This window comes from Astyanax mexicanus, chromosome 11 (assembly GCF_023375975.1).
Source record: "Astyanax mexicanus isolate ESR-SI-001 chromosome 11, AstMex3_surface, whole genome shotgun sequence".
NCBI classification, from domain to species: Eukaryota; Metazoa; Chordata; class Actinopteri; order Characiformes; family Acestrorhamphidae; genus Astyanax; species Astyanax mexicanus.
In genome coordinates, this window is record NC_064418.1 from 9,371,213 (window position 1) to 9,385,029 (window position 13,817).

General features: G+C 40.8%; 1 protein-coding gene across 3 annotated transcripts in view; it reads right to left on the minus strand.

Moving 5' to 3' along the window:
• The window catches only part of myo16 (myosin XVI), a 264,223-nt gene that overhangs the window by 59,795 nt on the left and 190,611 nt on the right, over nucleotides 1-13,817 (minus strand). For all 3 annotated transcript variants that reach the window (XM_049485244.1, XM_049485243.1, XM_049485245.1), the window contains exons 26-27: nucleotides 12,335-12,415; nucleotides 8,678-8,883 (exon numbers count right to left, since the gene is read on the minus strand). In XM_049485244.1, the coding sequence (XP_049341201.1) occupies nucleotides 8,678-8,883; nucleotides 12,335-12,415 (287 nt within the window). The remainder of the gene's footprint in view (nucleotides 1-8,677; nucleotides 8,884-12,334; nucleotides 12,416-13,817) is intronic.

Below are 13,817 nucleotides of genomic sequence, written 5' to 3' on the forward strand. Positions count from 1 at the left end.
CTAGTGGAAGCCTCCAGTAGCACATAGGCAAGATTGTGAACAGTTACGTGTACAGCTCTGGAAAAAAATAATAATAACAAGAGTCCACTTAAAAATGATGAGTTTCTTTGATTTTACCAAAATGAAAACCTCTGGAATATAATCAAGAGGAAGATGGATGATCACAAGCCATCAAACCAAGCTGAACTGCTTGAAATTTTGCACCAGGAGTAAAGGCATAAAGTTATTCAAAAGCAGTGTGTAAGACTGGTGAAAGAAAACACGCCAAGATCCATGAAAACTGTGATTAAAAACCAGGATTATTCCAACATATATTGATTTCTGAACTCTTAAAACTTTATGAATATGAACGTGTTTTCTTTGCATTGTTTGAGGTCTGAAAGCTATGCATCTTTTTTTTTATTTCAGCCGTTTCTGTGCTCATTTTCTGCAAATAATGCTCTAAATGACGATATTTTTATTTGGAATTTGGGAGAAATGTTGTCTGTAGTTTATAAAATAAAACAACAATGTTCATTTTACTTAAACATATACCTATACATAGCAAAATCAGAGAAACTGATCCAGAAACTGAACTAACCATTTCCTGACATTAAATACAATGAAAGATATACAATGATTCTATATGTCATGGTTTGTTTGAAAGCACTTAGATGTCAGAAGCATTTTGCTGACCCTGACACTGTGGGTTAACCTGTATCTTCATTTCTCTGTTTTCTGGGCTGAAAGCATATGAAAACAAACCCTCACACACACACACACACACACACACACAATGCTTACTTAACAGTGCTAAACACAATACACAAATCATGCTGGCAAGAGCTCTTGCTAAGACCAAGTAAAATAACCCTCAGTATCAGGCCACGTCTAGCTCGAAAAAAAAAAAAAAAAAGCACAGCATTTCCATCACAATTGGCTGGCCACTCTCTGCCGTCTGCCTCACTTCGACAGCCCTCTCACCCTGTCTGGCCTGCTGCTGCCCTATTGTGATGCTAACACACACCCCCCACACACAGACACACACACACACAAGCACAGAACACACATACACACACACACACACACACGCGCTCTCTCTTACTTGAACAAAAACAAACCGTACTCTTGGCACAACGTCACCCAGTAAGCCACTCTCAGACTGGAAAACAACACGCCATGAGAACGTGTCTGTCTCCACAGCCAGAGGAACGAGTGTTCATTCTATAGATGACTTTTTGAAAAGACTCACAACAGAGAGAACGCAAGCGTCCATCTGTTTAATAGCTTCGTATCATGACAGAATTCAGAAGTCACCCAGTTCGCTATTTAAGTCATGGATTAATGGATTGAGGGATACAAAGAAACCCCATTCAGAACTTCTACATCAGGGGTCGGAAATTGGCGGCATGAAACATCTGGCCCATGTAGTTGTTTGAACTATAATGAACAATAATGGAAAAAAAAGAAGAAATAAAATGTTTCTCTGGTGAGCTTTTGTTTACAATCCTCCCCTTCTAATTTTTTTCCGCCCGTTCTCGGGCTCCCTATCTCTTTATAAGGCCTTTTTTTTCCCCGGCCGTGTCCCAATTCACTAGCCGGAGCAGCGGTAGTGTATTGGACTGCGTTCGATCCTGTGTGAGGAGCGGTGTGTTTATTTATTTATTTTTTCCCAACATTTATTTATCTCCAACATATAGATCAATCACATTTTACACATGCAAATTTTATCTAATGGTAGAATGATATAGAGAATAAAGGTTTATTATAATGGTTTCGTGAAAAAGCTTATATCTTATTCTTATTATTTGTAATTTCAGGAGTGGTGTGCAGTGAGGCCCTTCTAACCCTTCAGAGAAGGGGTGACAATAAATGCATGTAAATAATTGCATCATTTTTAATCAGGAAATATATATCATAGCTATTGTAAGTGTAAGAATTAATTTTATAAATTAACTAAAATAAAAAAAGCAACTAATTCAAAGCATTAGTCTGCGTTTTTCAGTTGCTATGGGACTCTTATCTGATTGACAGTGGTACTGACCAATCAAAACTGTTTTTTTAAAATTGCTTCTGCCCCCATGTGTCTGGGTATCCCTTCTACTAATTTTGAGAAAGGTGTAGTAATGAGTCTATTAGCAACGTCGTAGGACAATCCTACCAATCAGATTCATTATTTTTTTACTACGGGGGCGGGGCCATGGCTGTCATGTGCTTGCAGAAGGGGTACCCACTGTATTAACTGCACGCCACTTTGGCCTACGCAATGTTTTTGAACATACACAACTTTAATACATGAGTCCCCTAATGTTTAATAAGATGACTGTAGAATTTTTAACTTCCCCATAACAGAGGATTTGGCCTATCAGCACCACATACATTTGAATAAAGTAAATTCACTGTATCATGTTCAGAGCAGTAGATTTGCTACAGTCATAATCCTGCACAGTATATCATATCACATCTATGTCTCTTGGAGCATTATGCACGGCTGACCTTTCAGCATGTAGAAACACTACGCCTATCCAGAGACAAGACGACCTGAACTACGCTCTGAACACAATCACAGTCACAAGACTCCACATCTCCGTTATCCAATCCAGTGTCAACACCCGGCTGGAGAAGAGCCAGGGAACTATAAGCCTCTGCCCAGATAAAGTGTCTGCAGCGGCCTGTCTGACCCCTTTCATCTCTCGCTGTCTGTCCATCCCTCTCTTCCTACAGTCTGACCCCTCTCTCTCTCTCCCTCTTTCTGTTTCTCTCTCGCTGTCTGTCTATCCCTCTCTTCCTACAGTCTGACCCCTCTCTCTCTCTCTATCTCTCTTTTTTCTCCACTGAAAGATTCATGATGTTTACAACAAAGTGGTGGAAACTTCCAGCGTCATGTGACCTGCAATGTCCAATTCATTATCTCGCTGGAATGTTACCGTAATCCTTTTATCCTTTACACAGAAAGAATGAGAGAGAGAGAGAGAGAGAGAGAGAGAGACAGAGATAGAAGGAGAGAGAGAGAGGAAAAAATAAAGAGATAGAAAGAGATGAATGGAAAGAAACCAGAAGAAGGAAAGGTACAGAGAGATGCAGAGGAAGAATGAAGTAGAGATATTAGGTAGAGATAAGAAGATAGAATGACAGAAAGAAGAGATAAGGATATAAAGGCGGGGGAAAAGAGAGAGACAGAGAGAGAGAGAAAGAGACAGACAGACAGAGATTCATAGTACAAGAAAGAGTGTAAAAAAGAGAGACAGTGATATGAGAGAGATAGAGTTAAAAAGGTGGAGAAGGAGAAAAAGGGAGAAAGAAAGATGGAGATTTTATCATATTGAAAACCTCTGGAATATAATCAAGAGAAAGATTGATGATCACAAGCAATCAAACCAAGCTGAACTGTTTGAATTTTTGCACCAGGAGTGGTATACAGTTATCCAAAAGCAGTGTGTAAGACTGCTGGAGAACAAATATATATATATACACATACATATATGCAGGCTGACTATATATACAGAGGGAAAGAAAGAAAGTTGAAGAAAGAAAGGGAGAGAGAGTTTGAAAGAAAAATAAAGAGAAAGAAAAGTGCAGAAAGTGAAAGCGAGAAAAAAAGATGAGTGTAGAGGAACAGGTAAAGAGGGAGAGAGAGAAAAAGACAGACAGATGAAAAAGAAATGTAGAAAAAGCCATAAACAGACAGACAGACAGAGGGGCAAGAACGGTAGAGAGAAAGAAGACAGAGGAAGAAAGAAAGATAAAGAGAGAGAAAAGGGAAGAAAGTGATAGAGAGAGGAAGACAGATGAATGTAGAGGAAAAGGTAGAGGTTGATAGAGAACGAGACGGAGAGAGGTTGAGTGAAAAAGAGAGAAAGATGAAAGAAATGTAAAGAGAGACACAGACAGGCAGACAGACAGGTAAGATGGGTTGAAAGAGAAAAAAGAAAGAACGAAAGAAAGACAGCGGGAGATAGTACAGGAAAGTAGAGGTGAAGGACAGTGAAAGTTTTATTGACCTTCAGAAAAGACCAGAACAGAATCAGAATCGTAATTATTCGAGAAAGGAGAGTGAGAATAGGAACTAAATCTCATGAATAGAATGAGAAGAAGAGACTGAACAAGAGTTGAGCGAGAAGAGAAGTGCAGATGAGGAAGAGGAAGAACTGGTGCAGAAGAGAGCGTCCTGCTTCAGAGCGGAGAGAGTCGGGGAGGAGCATGTCAGTGTGACACAGCGCTGTGGCAGCGTGTTCCTCAGGAGGGATGAGAGTGGAGTCACGGTGTACCCGGCTAATGACATCCTCCACTCACAGCCTCCTTCATCAGCAGGAGAGGAGGAACACAGCACTGCTACTACAATTACATCCATCTCAGCTTCTTTTAAGCGGTCCTTCACACTGCGTTCTCCCTCTCTCTCTCTCTCTCTCTCTCTCTCTCTCCTCTTGCTCAGATCAGCATGACCTGCCCCTGACTTCCACAGCCTCTCTAAAAGACCCATTTCCAGTCTATCGTACAGGCGTTCCTGGGAGAGCTCCTCCAGCTGGGCCTTTTACACCATCAATCACAGTGCCAATGTACAGCCCCACCCCCTGCCGAAGCTCTCAACCCCTCCTCCCTCCACCTTAAACACATGGACACACTGACCTCTCTGCACTTGCAGTGATCAAACCCACTGAACTTACAGGAAAAGTTCAATTATTTATTTTTTATAGTTTTACAGTGCAGATACTCAATATGTAACTGATACAGATGTATTAATGAACCTATTGACACCATGTCTAACACCAGATATGAGCTGGTATGAGTGGTATAAAGACAATCAGCATTGAGCTGTTGAGCAGTGAAACTGAGTTCTCTGGAATGATAGTGCTCCATCCAACACTTCTGGGATGAGCCTGGAGAGTTGGGGATGAGTATAAAGAGTTGGGGAGAGTTTAAGGGAGTTGGGGATGAGTTTATAGAGTTGGTGAGAAGTTAAGAGAGTTAAGGACAAGTTGGGGATGAGTTTGGAGAGTTTATGATAAGTTTGAAGCAATGGGGATGAGTTTGGAGAGTTGGGGATGGGTTTTGGGAGTTGTGGATTAGTTGAGGATGAGTTTGGAGAGTTGATAATGAGTTTGGAGAGTTGTAGATGAGTTTGGGAGAGTTAAGGATGAGTTTGGATAGTTGATAATGAGTTTGGAGAGTTAAGGATGAGTTTGGAGAGTTTAGGAGGAGATTGGAGAGTTGTGGATGAGTTGGGAGAGTTGGAAATTAGTTTGGACATTTGGGGGATAGTTTGGAGAGTTGATGTTGAGTTTTGAGAGTTGGGGATGAGTTTTGAGAGTTGATGAGTTTAGAGAAATGTGGATGAGTTTGGAGGGTTGGGGATGAGTCTGGAGATGAGTCTGGAGAGTTGATGATGGATTTGGAGAGTTGGGGATAGGTTTGGAGAGTTGATGAGTTTAGAGAGTTGGGGATGAGTTTGGAGGGTTGGGGATGAGTCTGGAGAGGTGATGATGGATTTGGAGGGTTGGGGATAAGTTTGGAGAGTTGATGATGAGTTTAGAGAGTTGGGGATGAGTTTGGACAGTTGATGACGCGTTTGGAAAGTAGGGGAGGAGTTCGGAGAGTTGGAGATACATTTGAAACGTTGAGAAGGAGTTTGAAGAGTTGGGGGTGAGTTTTGGGAGTTGTGGATAAGTTAAGGATGAGTTTGAGGCAGTGGATGTATTTGGAGAATTCATGCCATTTTAACAGTCAGTGGTGAACTCTTCAGTGTGTAGCCTCTCTCTCAATCTCTTTTATACAACTTGTGGATTCTTATTACAGTGGATTGTTTATTTTTTTTCATAGATCTCTGGAGAGCACTGTCCAGTGCAGTCTGCTAAAGGTAACACTTTAAAGGTCATTTAAAAGCTGAATTTGAACAAAATGTCAGGAATTCTGTAAAAGCAGCCACAGCACTAGAGAAGCTGGACTACTATTTGTTAGAAAGGTCAACCTAGAAAAAGGTGTTAACTGTGTTAATAAAACATAATGTGGTTAATAATTTATAATGTGTTAATGTGTTAACTTCAAAAACACTGTTGATACAGCACATTGGTGACGGATAGTCTGTGGCATCACTAGAAATAACCCTTTTTACAATTTTTACGAATAGCACATAATGTTAAAGCCTATAAATATATATTCCCATACTTTTTGGCAGATGTGATTCAAGCCATTGCCCTTCTATACTACTCGGCAAACAGAGTGATTGCACAAGTGGTTCAGGCTGATTCCTAAATTATACTTGGCAATCAGGGTTTTGACACAATTAAACTCAGGTCATTGTGTGCAGACAGGAAAATGTGTAGTTACAAGAGAGTTGAGCATTTGGGACAGAACAGGCCTCAGATTCTGGCAAAATTTGTAGTTGGGCCAATGCAGCTTGGCCCTTAGCATGTAGTATTCGGCCAAGAATCTTTTGATTTTGTTGACATTCTAAGACTAAAAGTTAATTAAATGGCACTAATATAATGATAGCATAATATCATAACAAATTAATTACAACCTTTTAAAGACTACTCACATTGCAAAGTGCGAAGGCATGGGAACCGTGGGTCTGCCCCACACCGCGACATGCAGCCCCGGTATGTCCCAGCTGGCCCACATTGGACCGGCATAAAGCCTTCACTTAAGAGATATTCTGAAGTTAAGCGACTACTGGGCAATTACTGTATTTCTTTACATTTGTTTTGGGTGTTGGTGGAGGGCATTTTTCCTAATAAAGGTCAATTTTGAGTTCATTCACTCTCTATGGCTGTGTATCTCTGAGCTTCCGCACTACTGGGTCACGGTGGCCATGCCCCTATCCCCAGGGGCACAGCCACAATATATGTGCATATTGCAAGTGTAAACACAATAGTTGATATCACAATTCCTAAAATGATTGAGTTCATAGGCCTAATCTTATTTTACATTGTACTTGACTACTGTAAGTCGCTTTGGACAAAAGCGTCTGCCAAATGTAATGTAATGTAATCTAAGATGGTCAATCAACAAATGTGCAATTTTTTGGTTCAAACTATATCTTTAAAAATCCAAGACTGCCAAAACCTGCACTGACACGCGTCAACCTGAGTGAAAGTGCACTCTTAATGCATCCGCCTTTCAGGGCCTCTTCACCTCACTTAGCCTGAGCCACTGAAATCTAAGCTAAACGTTTAATTGCAGGCAGTGTGTGCTGAGTGCACAGAAAACTGTGGCCAGGTCAGCAGCTTAGAGGCTTAATGTACAGCTGCTCTATCTGCACTCGCTCACCTATCTGATCCTCTACACTGTCCTTATTCACCCCCACACAGCGAGGACCGGACACACGCCGGGAGGAAAAAACACACAGGGGAACTTAGTAGCAATGGCTTAAGCCTGCCGGTGATCAACAAGCTCTGATGAAGCTCTGATAAACAGAACCGTGGATTACATGATCTTAAAAAAAACTGTGCTTAGCTTTAAAGACTGTTACGTTGATCTGAATAGCTGGTGTTTTCTGGTTTCTGGCAACACATCTGACTTAACACCAGCATGTTATATGACTATGAAGTGAAGGAAAGTAAAAAAAAAGTATATATTACATTTATCAATTAATTAAATGAGTCAATAAATCAATTTTGCACATTAAATTTACACAGGTTTTCCTAACACAACAATATTTATTTTCCATTTCACACAACAGAGTGCATTATGGGCCTTATAAGAGTGCAGTTCAATTTTATAGAGGAAATGCTGCAATAATTTACTGTATCATTCAATGTCAATAACGACAGCACTATAGAATGCAATTCATATAGAACGATACATGTTTGTGTATGTATAAGCCAGGTTTCTGCTGAAACAATAGAAATTTCACAAACAGAAATCTCCTTTGGTCCAACAGTGTTGTGTAGAGAAAACTGATGATCTGGTCATAAATGGTTATAAATGAGGAGACTAGTCAGTAGTTGCAATATGATTAGGAGTTCGCTACACCTGTTTATGATTTTATCAGGTACAGGGGTTGGACAATGAAACTGAAACACCAAAACATTGTCCCTGTTTCAGTGTACAGGGGTTGGACAATGAAACACCTGGTTTTAGACCACAATAATTTTTTGTCCGGACGGACAGTTCTGGTGGAAACAGGAGAGTTGAGGTGCACATTGAATTCTGTCGTGATTTGGGCAGCCGTGGTTTTATGTTTTTTAGATACAATCTGGGTTAGCACCCGAACATCCCTTTCAGACAGCTTCCTCTTACAGCGTCCACAGTTAATCCTGTTGGATGTGGATGGTCCTTCTTGGTGGTTAATGCTGACATTACCCTGGATACCGTGGCTCTTGATACATCACAAAGACTTGCTGTCTTGGTCACGGATGCTCCAGCAAGACGTGCACCAACAATTTGTCCTCTTTTGAACTCTGGTATGTCACCCATAAATATTGCATTGTGTGCATTGCAATATTTTGAGCAAAACTGTGCTCTTACCCTGCTAATTGAACCTTCACACTCTGCTCTTACTGGTGCAATTTGCAATTAATGAAGATTGGCCACCAGTCTGCTCCAATTTAGCCATGAAACCTCCCACACTAAAATGACAGGTGCTTCAGTTTCATTGTCCAACCCCTGTAGAGCATCTGCTGTTTTGGATTAGATGTTTTTTTTTTTTTTTTCTGTGTGAGAGAGAAAGAGAGAGAGAGTGAGATCTGAAAGGCGTTACCTGCTGAGGAAGCCAGAGAAGGGCAGGCGCACCGGGTAGCCATATCGGATCATGTGAACCATCTCCAGCACCCCCACGTACTGCAGCTGAGTGGACACCAGGAAACTGTCGAAGGTCTCAGCTTGGCCTGAAGCGTTGGGCCTCACACACTGCACAAAATGAGGAGTGCAGGCCTGGAGCTTACTGTTGATCTCTGATAGAGAGTTCTGTAAAAAAAGAGAGAGAGAGAGAAACAGAGAGAGAGAGAGAGATGTAAGTTGTTGTTCATATGCTTCTACCATTACAAATAATGCATCCAGCCTGTCTGAATGACTTTGTTTATTTCCGTTTCGCTGCGGTATGAATCACAGTATATCCTCCTCAAGCCATCTGGCAGCACTTAGGAGGCACAAACAGCAAGAAACTGTTTGCAGAATAACGATTTCATAGGCCGCTGCACTGAGTCAGCATGGCTGCCTGACAGGCCTCTCGTCATCCCGTGACATTTAGACTGACGGCAGGCTGAGACGGAATGACGTGGCTGAGGGAAAGCACTGCTATATAACCTCAACCGAACACGCTGTACAGACAAACGACAAACACCCGTTAAAACAATGACATCCCAATGACAATTACTCACTGCGGCATTATAACTACTACATTTATTAGAGGTTAAAAGATTATTACACTTTCTCACAGTGCTTTCATGTCTGTTTTTCTCTCAGAACCTGGAGAAACCACAAAGAAAATAACGCCACATGTTGATGAGGAGGTTTACAGCTTCACTTTGGTAAAGGGAAGTACCGGGTGTTCCAGTGTGGGCGGAGGAATTAGTGGGAAGTAGAGTCTGATGAATATATAGGATGGCCAATAAAACTGGTTGAGGTTGAGGTCACACAAGCTCCTACTGATACATTAGTGGCTCATCCTATCATCAGACATCAGCAAAACGCCAAACAAGCACTGGGAAGTTTTAGCCACTAGCAAATCTTCATCCTCAGCTCAATTCTAACAAAATAACACAAGCAGAACTAGAACATTTTAGCAAATTATATACTGTAAACACAAAAAAAAAATCATGGATAAAATAACAAAATCACAGAGTTGACCAAATAAGCAGAACTGAACTCACCTCAGCAATATATATAAGACAATATTTCATCTATTTCAAGCAAAAATAAACTCTAAATACATTTATCTACACTTTTTCATAAGTAATTCACACATAATTAGCCCCTGTATGCACATTTTACAAACTACAGTTCTGCTGTTACACGTTTTTCTGCTTTTGCACTTCTTAGAGTTTGACAACTCTTTTTTTCTATGGAGCTCCAAGAGGCTCAGGCATCTAATAGCCCAAATATTGGGAGTTCGAATCAAATTTAAATCATGCTTCTTCACTGCATCAGCAGCCAGAGCCCGAGATAGCACCATCAGCCATGCTCCCTTAGCGTTGGCTTCTATTGTGATGTTGGCCAACAGGCATAAGAGCTGGAATTCTGGTGATTTCCTCCTAACCTGCTGGTTGACTTTGTACTGTATGTATTAGAGGAGGCATGCACTTGCTCTTAACCTTCTATAGTCGGGAGTACTGTGTTGGGATTATTAATGTGAGTGAGTATTAATGAGCAGGTTAGTTGATTGTCTCACCTAAAATTAGGCAGAAAGTTGGATGCAAGAACAAAAACATATATACTGTATATTGCGGAGAAGATAGGTGTAAAACTAGAAATTACAGGAAATAGTGAGGATTTTACCCACAATGAAGGGTCCAAATGTTGAAATTGCCACTGGTGGCCATTGTAATAAACGCAATCCTATCTAATTAGCTCAATTCTTTCACTTCTCCACTCTTCACTAAAAATCCAGAGGGCTTGCTATTATATATGTGTAAAAATGTAAACAGCTTCTCCAGTGGGATCCTCCATCTGCATAACACACACTCCCTTCTGCATCATCACAGATACAAGAAAATAAAGCCTCTCTTCATGTGGTCACAGTGGACCTGAGTGGGAAATGAGGTCATGGCGTGTGTGTTGCGTCAATGGTATTGAGGTCATTCTGAGAGAGGATGTGTGTGTGTGTGTTTTTTGAATACAGGAATGTGATGCAATCGTATTCTGGTGGGTGTGTTACCTCAACATGCTCAAAAAATACAAAGGGCTCTTTGCATGGAAAGAGCGGGAGTGGTGTGTGTGTGTGTGTGTGTGTGTGCTGACATCAGACTGTAGTGAAGCCCACTATGTAAGGGTATGTGCGCGCATGTGTGTGTGTGTGTAAGACGCCAGTCTGCTCCTCTCTCCTACTGGAACAGTGAGACAGGGAGCCCGTTGTTTACTGTTCATTCATATAAATGCCATTAGCTTCCAACACCAATTCTTCCACTCGTACACAGACGTGTGCAATAAACCTCTCAGTGCCCGTCTTCTGTATCCTGATCTGACCTGATCTGAGTTCAGCTTTAATAAGCACAAACTCTCACTCTGGGGCATTGCCTGCTAATCAGTGATCTCTGTATTAAACATACAGTTTAATGTACACTGTACCAGTATTGTATACTCCATAACTGGGCAGTATATTATTTACATTGTATGTAATGTAATTTACAATTCGCCAGTATATACAGTATACTGTATGTTATATACTATACAATTCTCCAGTATATACAGTAGACCCAGGGTTCCTCAGTGTAGTGCTGTCGTGCGGCATTTACACGCAGCTAAGTGATAGCGCTAGCCGTACTTAGCGCTAGTTGGTCAGCATTTACAGTGCTACACTGAGGAACCCAGAGTGTCCAAGTAAACCAGAGCGCTATCAGCTAGTGGTTCGTGCTACGTAGCTTGTTTTAACACTGTAAAAATGCAGACTACAGTCTGATATACTCGCCTCCGAACGGCAAAAGAGCTAACGCTTAGCATGGTTAGTGGTTAATGCTAATGCTGCTCCAGCAGTACTAGCTGGGGTTAGCAGCAGGCTATGGGCCGATAACACTCACCTCTGAACGGCGAAAGAGCTAGCCCTTATCGAGGTTAGCGAGCTAATGCTCCTCCAGCAGTGCTAGCAGGGGTTAGCAGCAGGCAATATAGCCAATAATTCTTACTTTTGAATGGTAGAAGAGCTAGCGCTTAGCGTGGTTAGCGGCTAATGCTAATGCGACTGGAGAACTAAACTGAAACTCCTGTATAATGCTGTGCTGTGTGTCTTACAACCTGACTTGTAGAATTCATACATAAGGCATACTGGCTTATAAGGCGCTCTTACAATTGTCGGGAAAATTAAATAATTTTAAGTGCGCTTTATTATTATGCAAAAAATACGGTATACTGTAAAAGGACACTGTACTAGTAATACATACTAAAATATATATATACTAGTACTCTATTCAAATGCAAATTGTTTACACAAAACTGATACCACTGCGAATGGTAGAAAAAAAACAGAATATGTAACCAGAACCTAAAAAAAAATGTTTTTAACAGCGATTCAACAGAAAAAAGGTTCTATACAGCACTTCCCAGGGTTCCACTACAGTTGTGAGATGTTCTGGCTGACCAGCTCCACGTGAGGTAGGGGGTAAATAATGTATTTGATGTCTGTGAGTCAGGAAACAGTACAGTACGCTCTCCTCTGACCTGGTGAAGGCTGGATCAGGATGATCAGGCCTGCTGAGAAACTCACCCGCAGCTGAACCGCCACGCTCACTGGCCCACAGCGCTCCAGCTTCTGCAGGAACGAAGTGGCTCCTTTCTTCTTCAGAAGCTGCAGGGGGGAGAAACACACAGATAACAACACAGTGTCACCACGTACCGGAAGAGACGTTATATTTATCAGTGTGAGCTGGAATGTGAATGAGTGAGAGAGTGTGTAAGTGTATGTGTGTGTGTTTAAGACAGGAATATCTTCAGAGAAGGCAGAGAACGGTACCAGAGAGATAGAGAAGTGAGTGATAAAGGGGAGGAGGAAGACAGGAGGGAGATAAAGAGTGGGAAAGAACTAATCAGGCGAGTGGGGAGGAAATGATGGAGCCATTCATGAATATGGCTGAGCAGGAATGGATAAGAGGTCTTCCCACACACACACTCTCTGTCTCTCTCTCTCTCTCTCTCTCTTTTTCTCTATACACACCCACTCTGTACATGAGTGTGTACAGTAAACAATCTTTAGTCGAATCCTGGTATAGAAAGGCCATCTTGCCTCACATTAAATGTAAAATCTCTACAGTATGCAATAGTGTACTACATAATACAGCATTTTCTGTTCATTCTTTTTTTTCGTTTTTTGTATTTTTGAGTCTTTTTCTCACTTTTAGCAGTCTTGTCAAAGCTGTCACCAAATCAGCGTATTATCACCTCAAAAACATTAATAAGATTAGAGATTTTCTATCTAAAGCAGACCTGGAAAAACTCATCCACGCCTTTATTTCTAGTAGGACTGATTACTGTAATGGACTCCTAACTGGACTCCCAAAAAAGACAATCTAACAGCTTCAGCTCATGTTTGCATCATGTTTTAGTCATTGCTTTATTCTTATTCTATCTCCATTTTTATGTTATTCTTTTACATGTTTTTTTATTTGACTACTTGTTGTATTTTCTAATCTTTGTAAAGCACTTTAAACGACCGTTGTGTATGAAAGGTGCTATTTAAATACACTTGCCTTGCCTTTTTATTGATTTTACAATTAGAAATCTCTGCATTATGACAGAACATTGAAATTGACACAAATAAAATTTGAGAAAAGAGAGAGCATACAAAAATTATTTAAAAAATGTCCATCAACACTACAAATTATCAACATAATTAATGATATCAGCCCAAAAATGAATCGCTGTCGTCCTAGTGCCAAAAAATTTACCTGTTTCCTGCTGCAAAATGAGAACGTCCAAAAAATATCTGCAGCACAGATGTAATAAATATCAACTGGGTTTAAACTATCCTTTTAAGATAATCAGATACAGTAGGTTAATAAGGATAAATACCCAGATAGGATTTGTGAAATATAGCTATAAAGTCTTTACAACTGAACAATGTTCTGTTCATTAATGTATATCTTTGCTTAATTTAACGACTTATACCCATGATTGCAAGCCCCCATTCAATGGATGCTACACACACACACACACACACACACACACACAGCTGATGAGAAATTGAGTCTGAA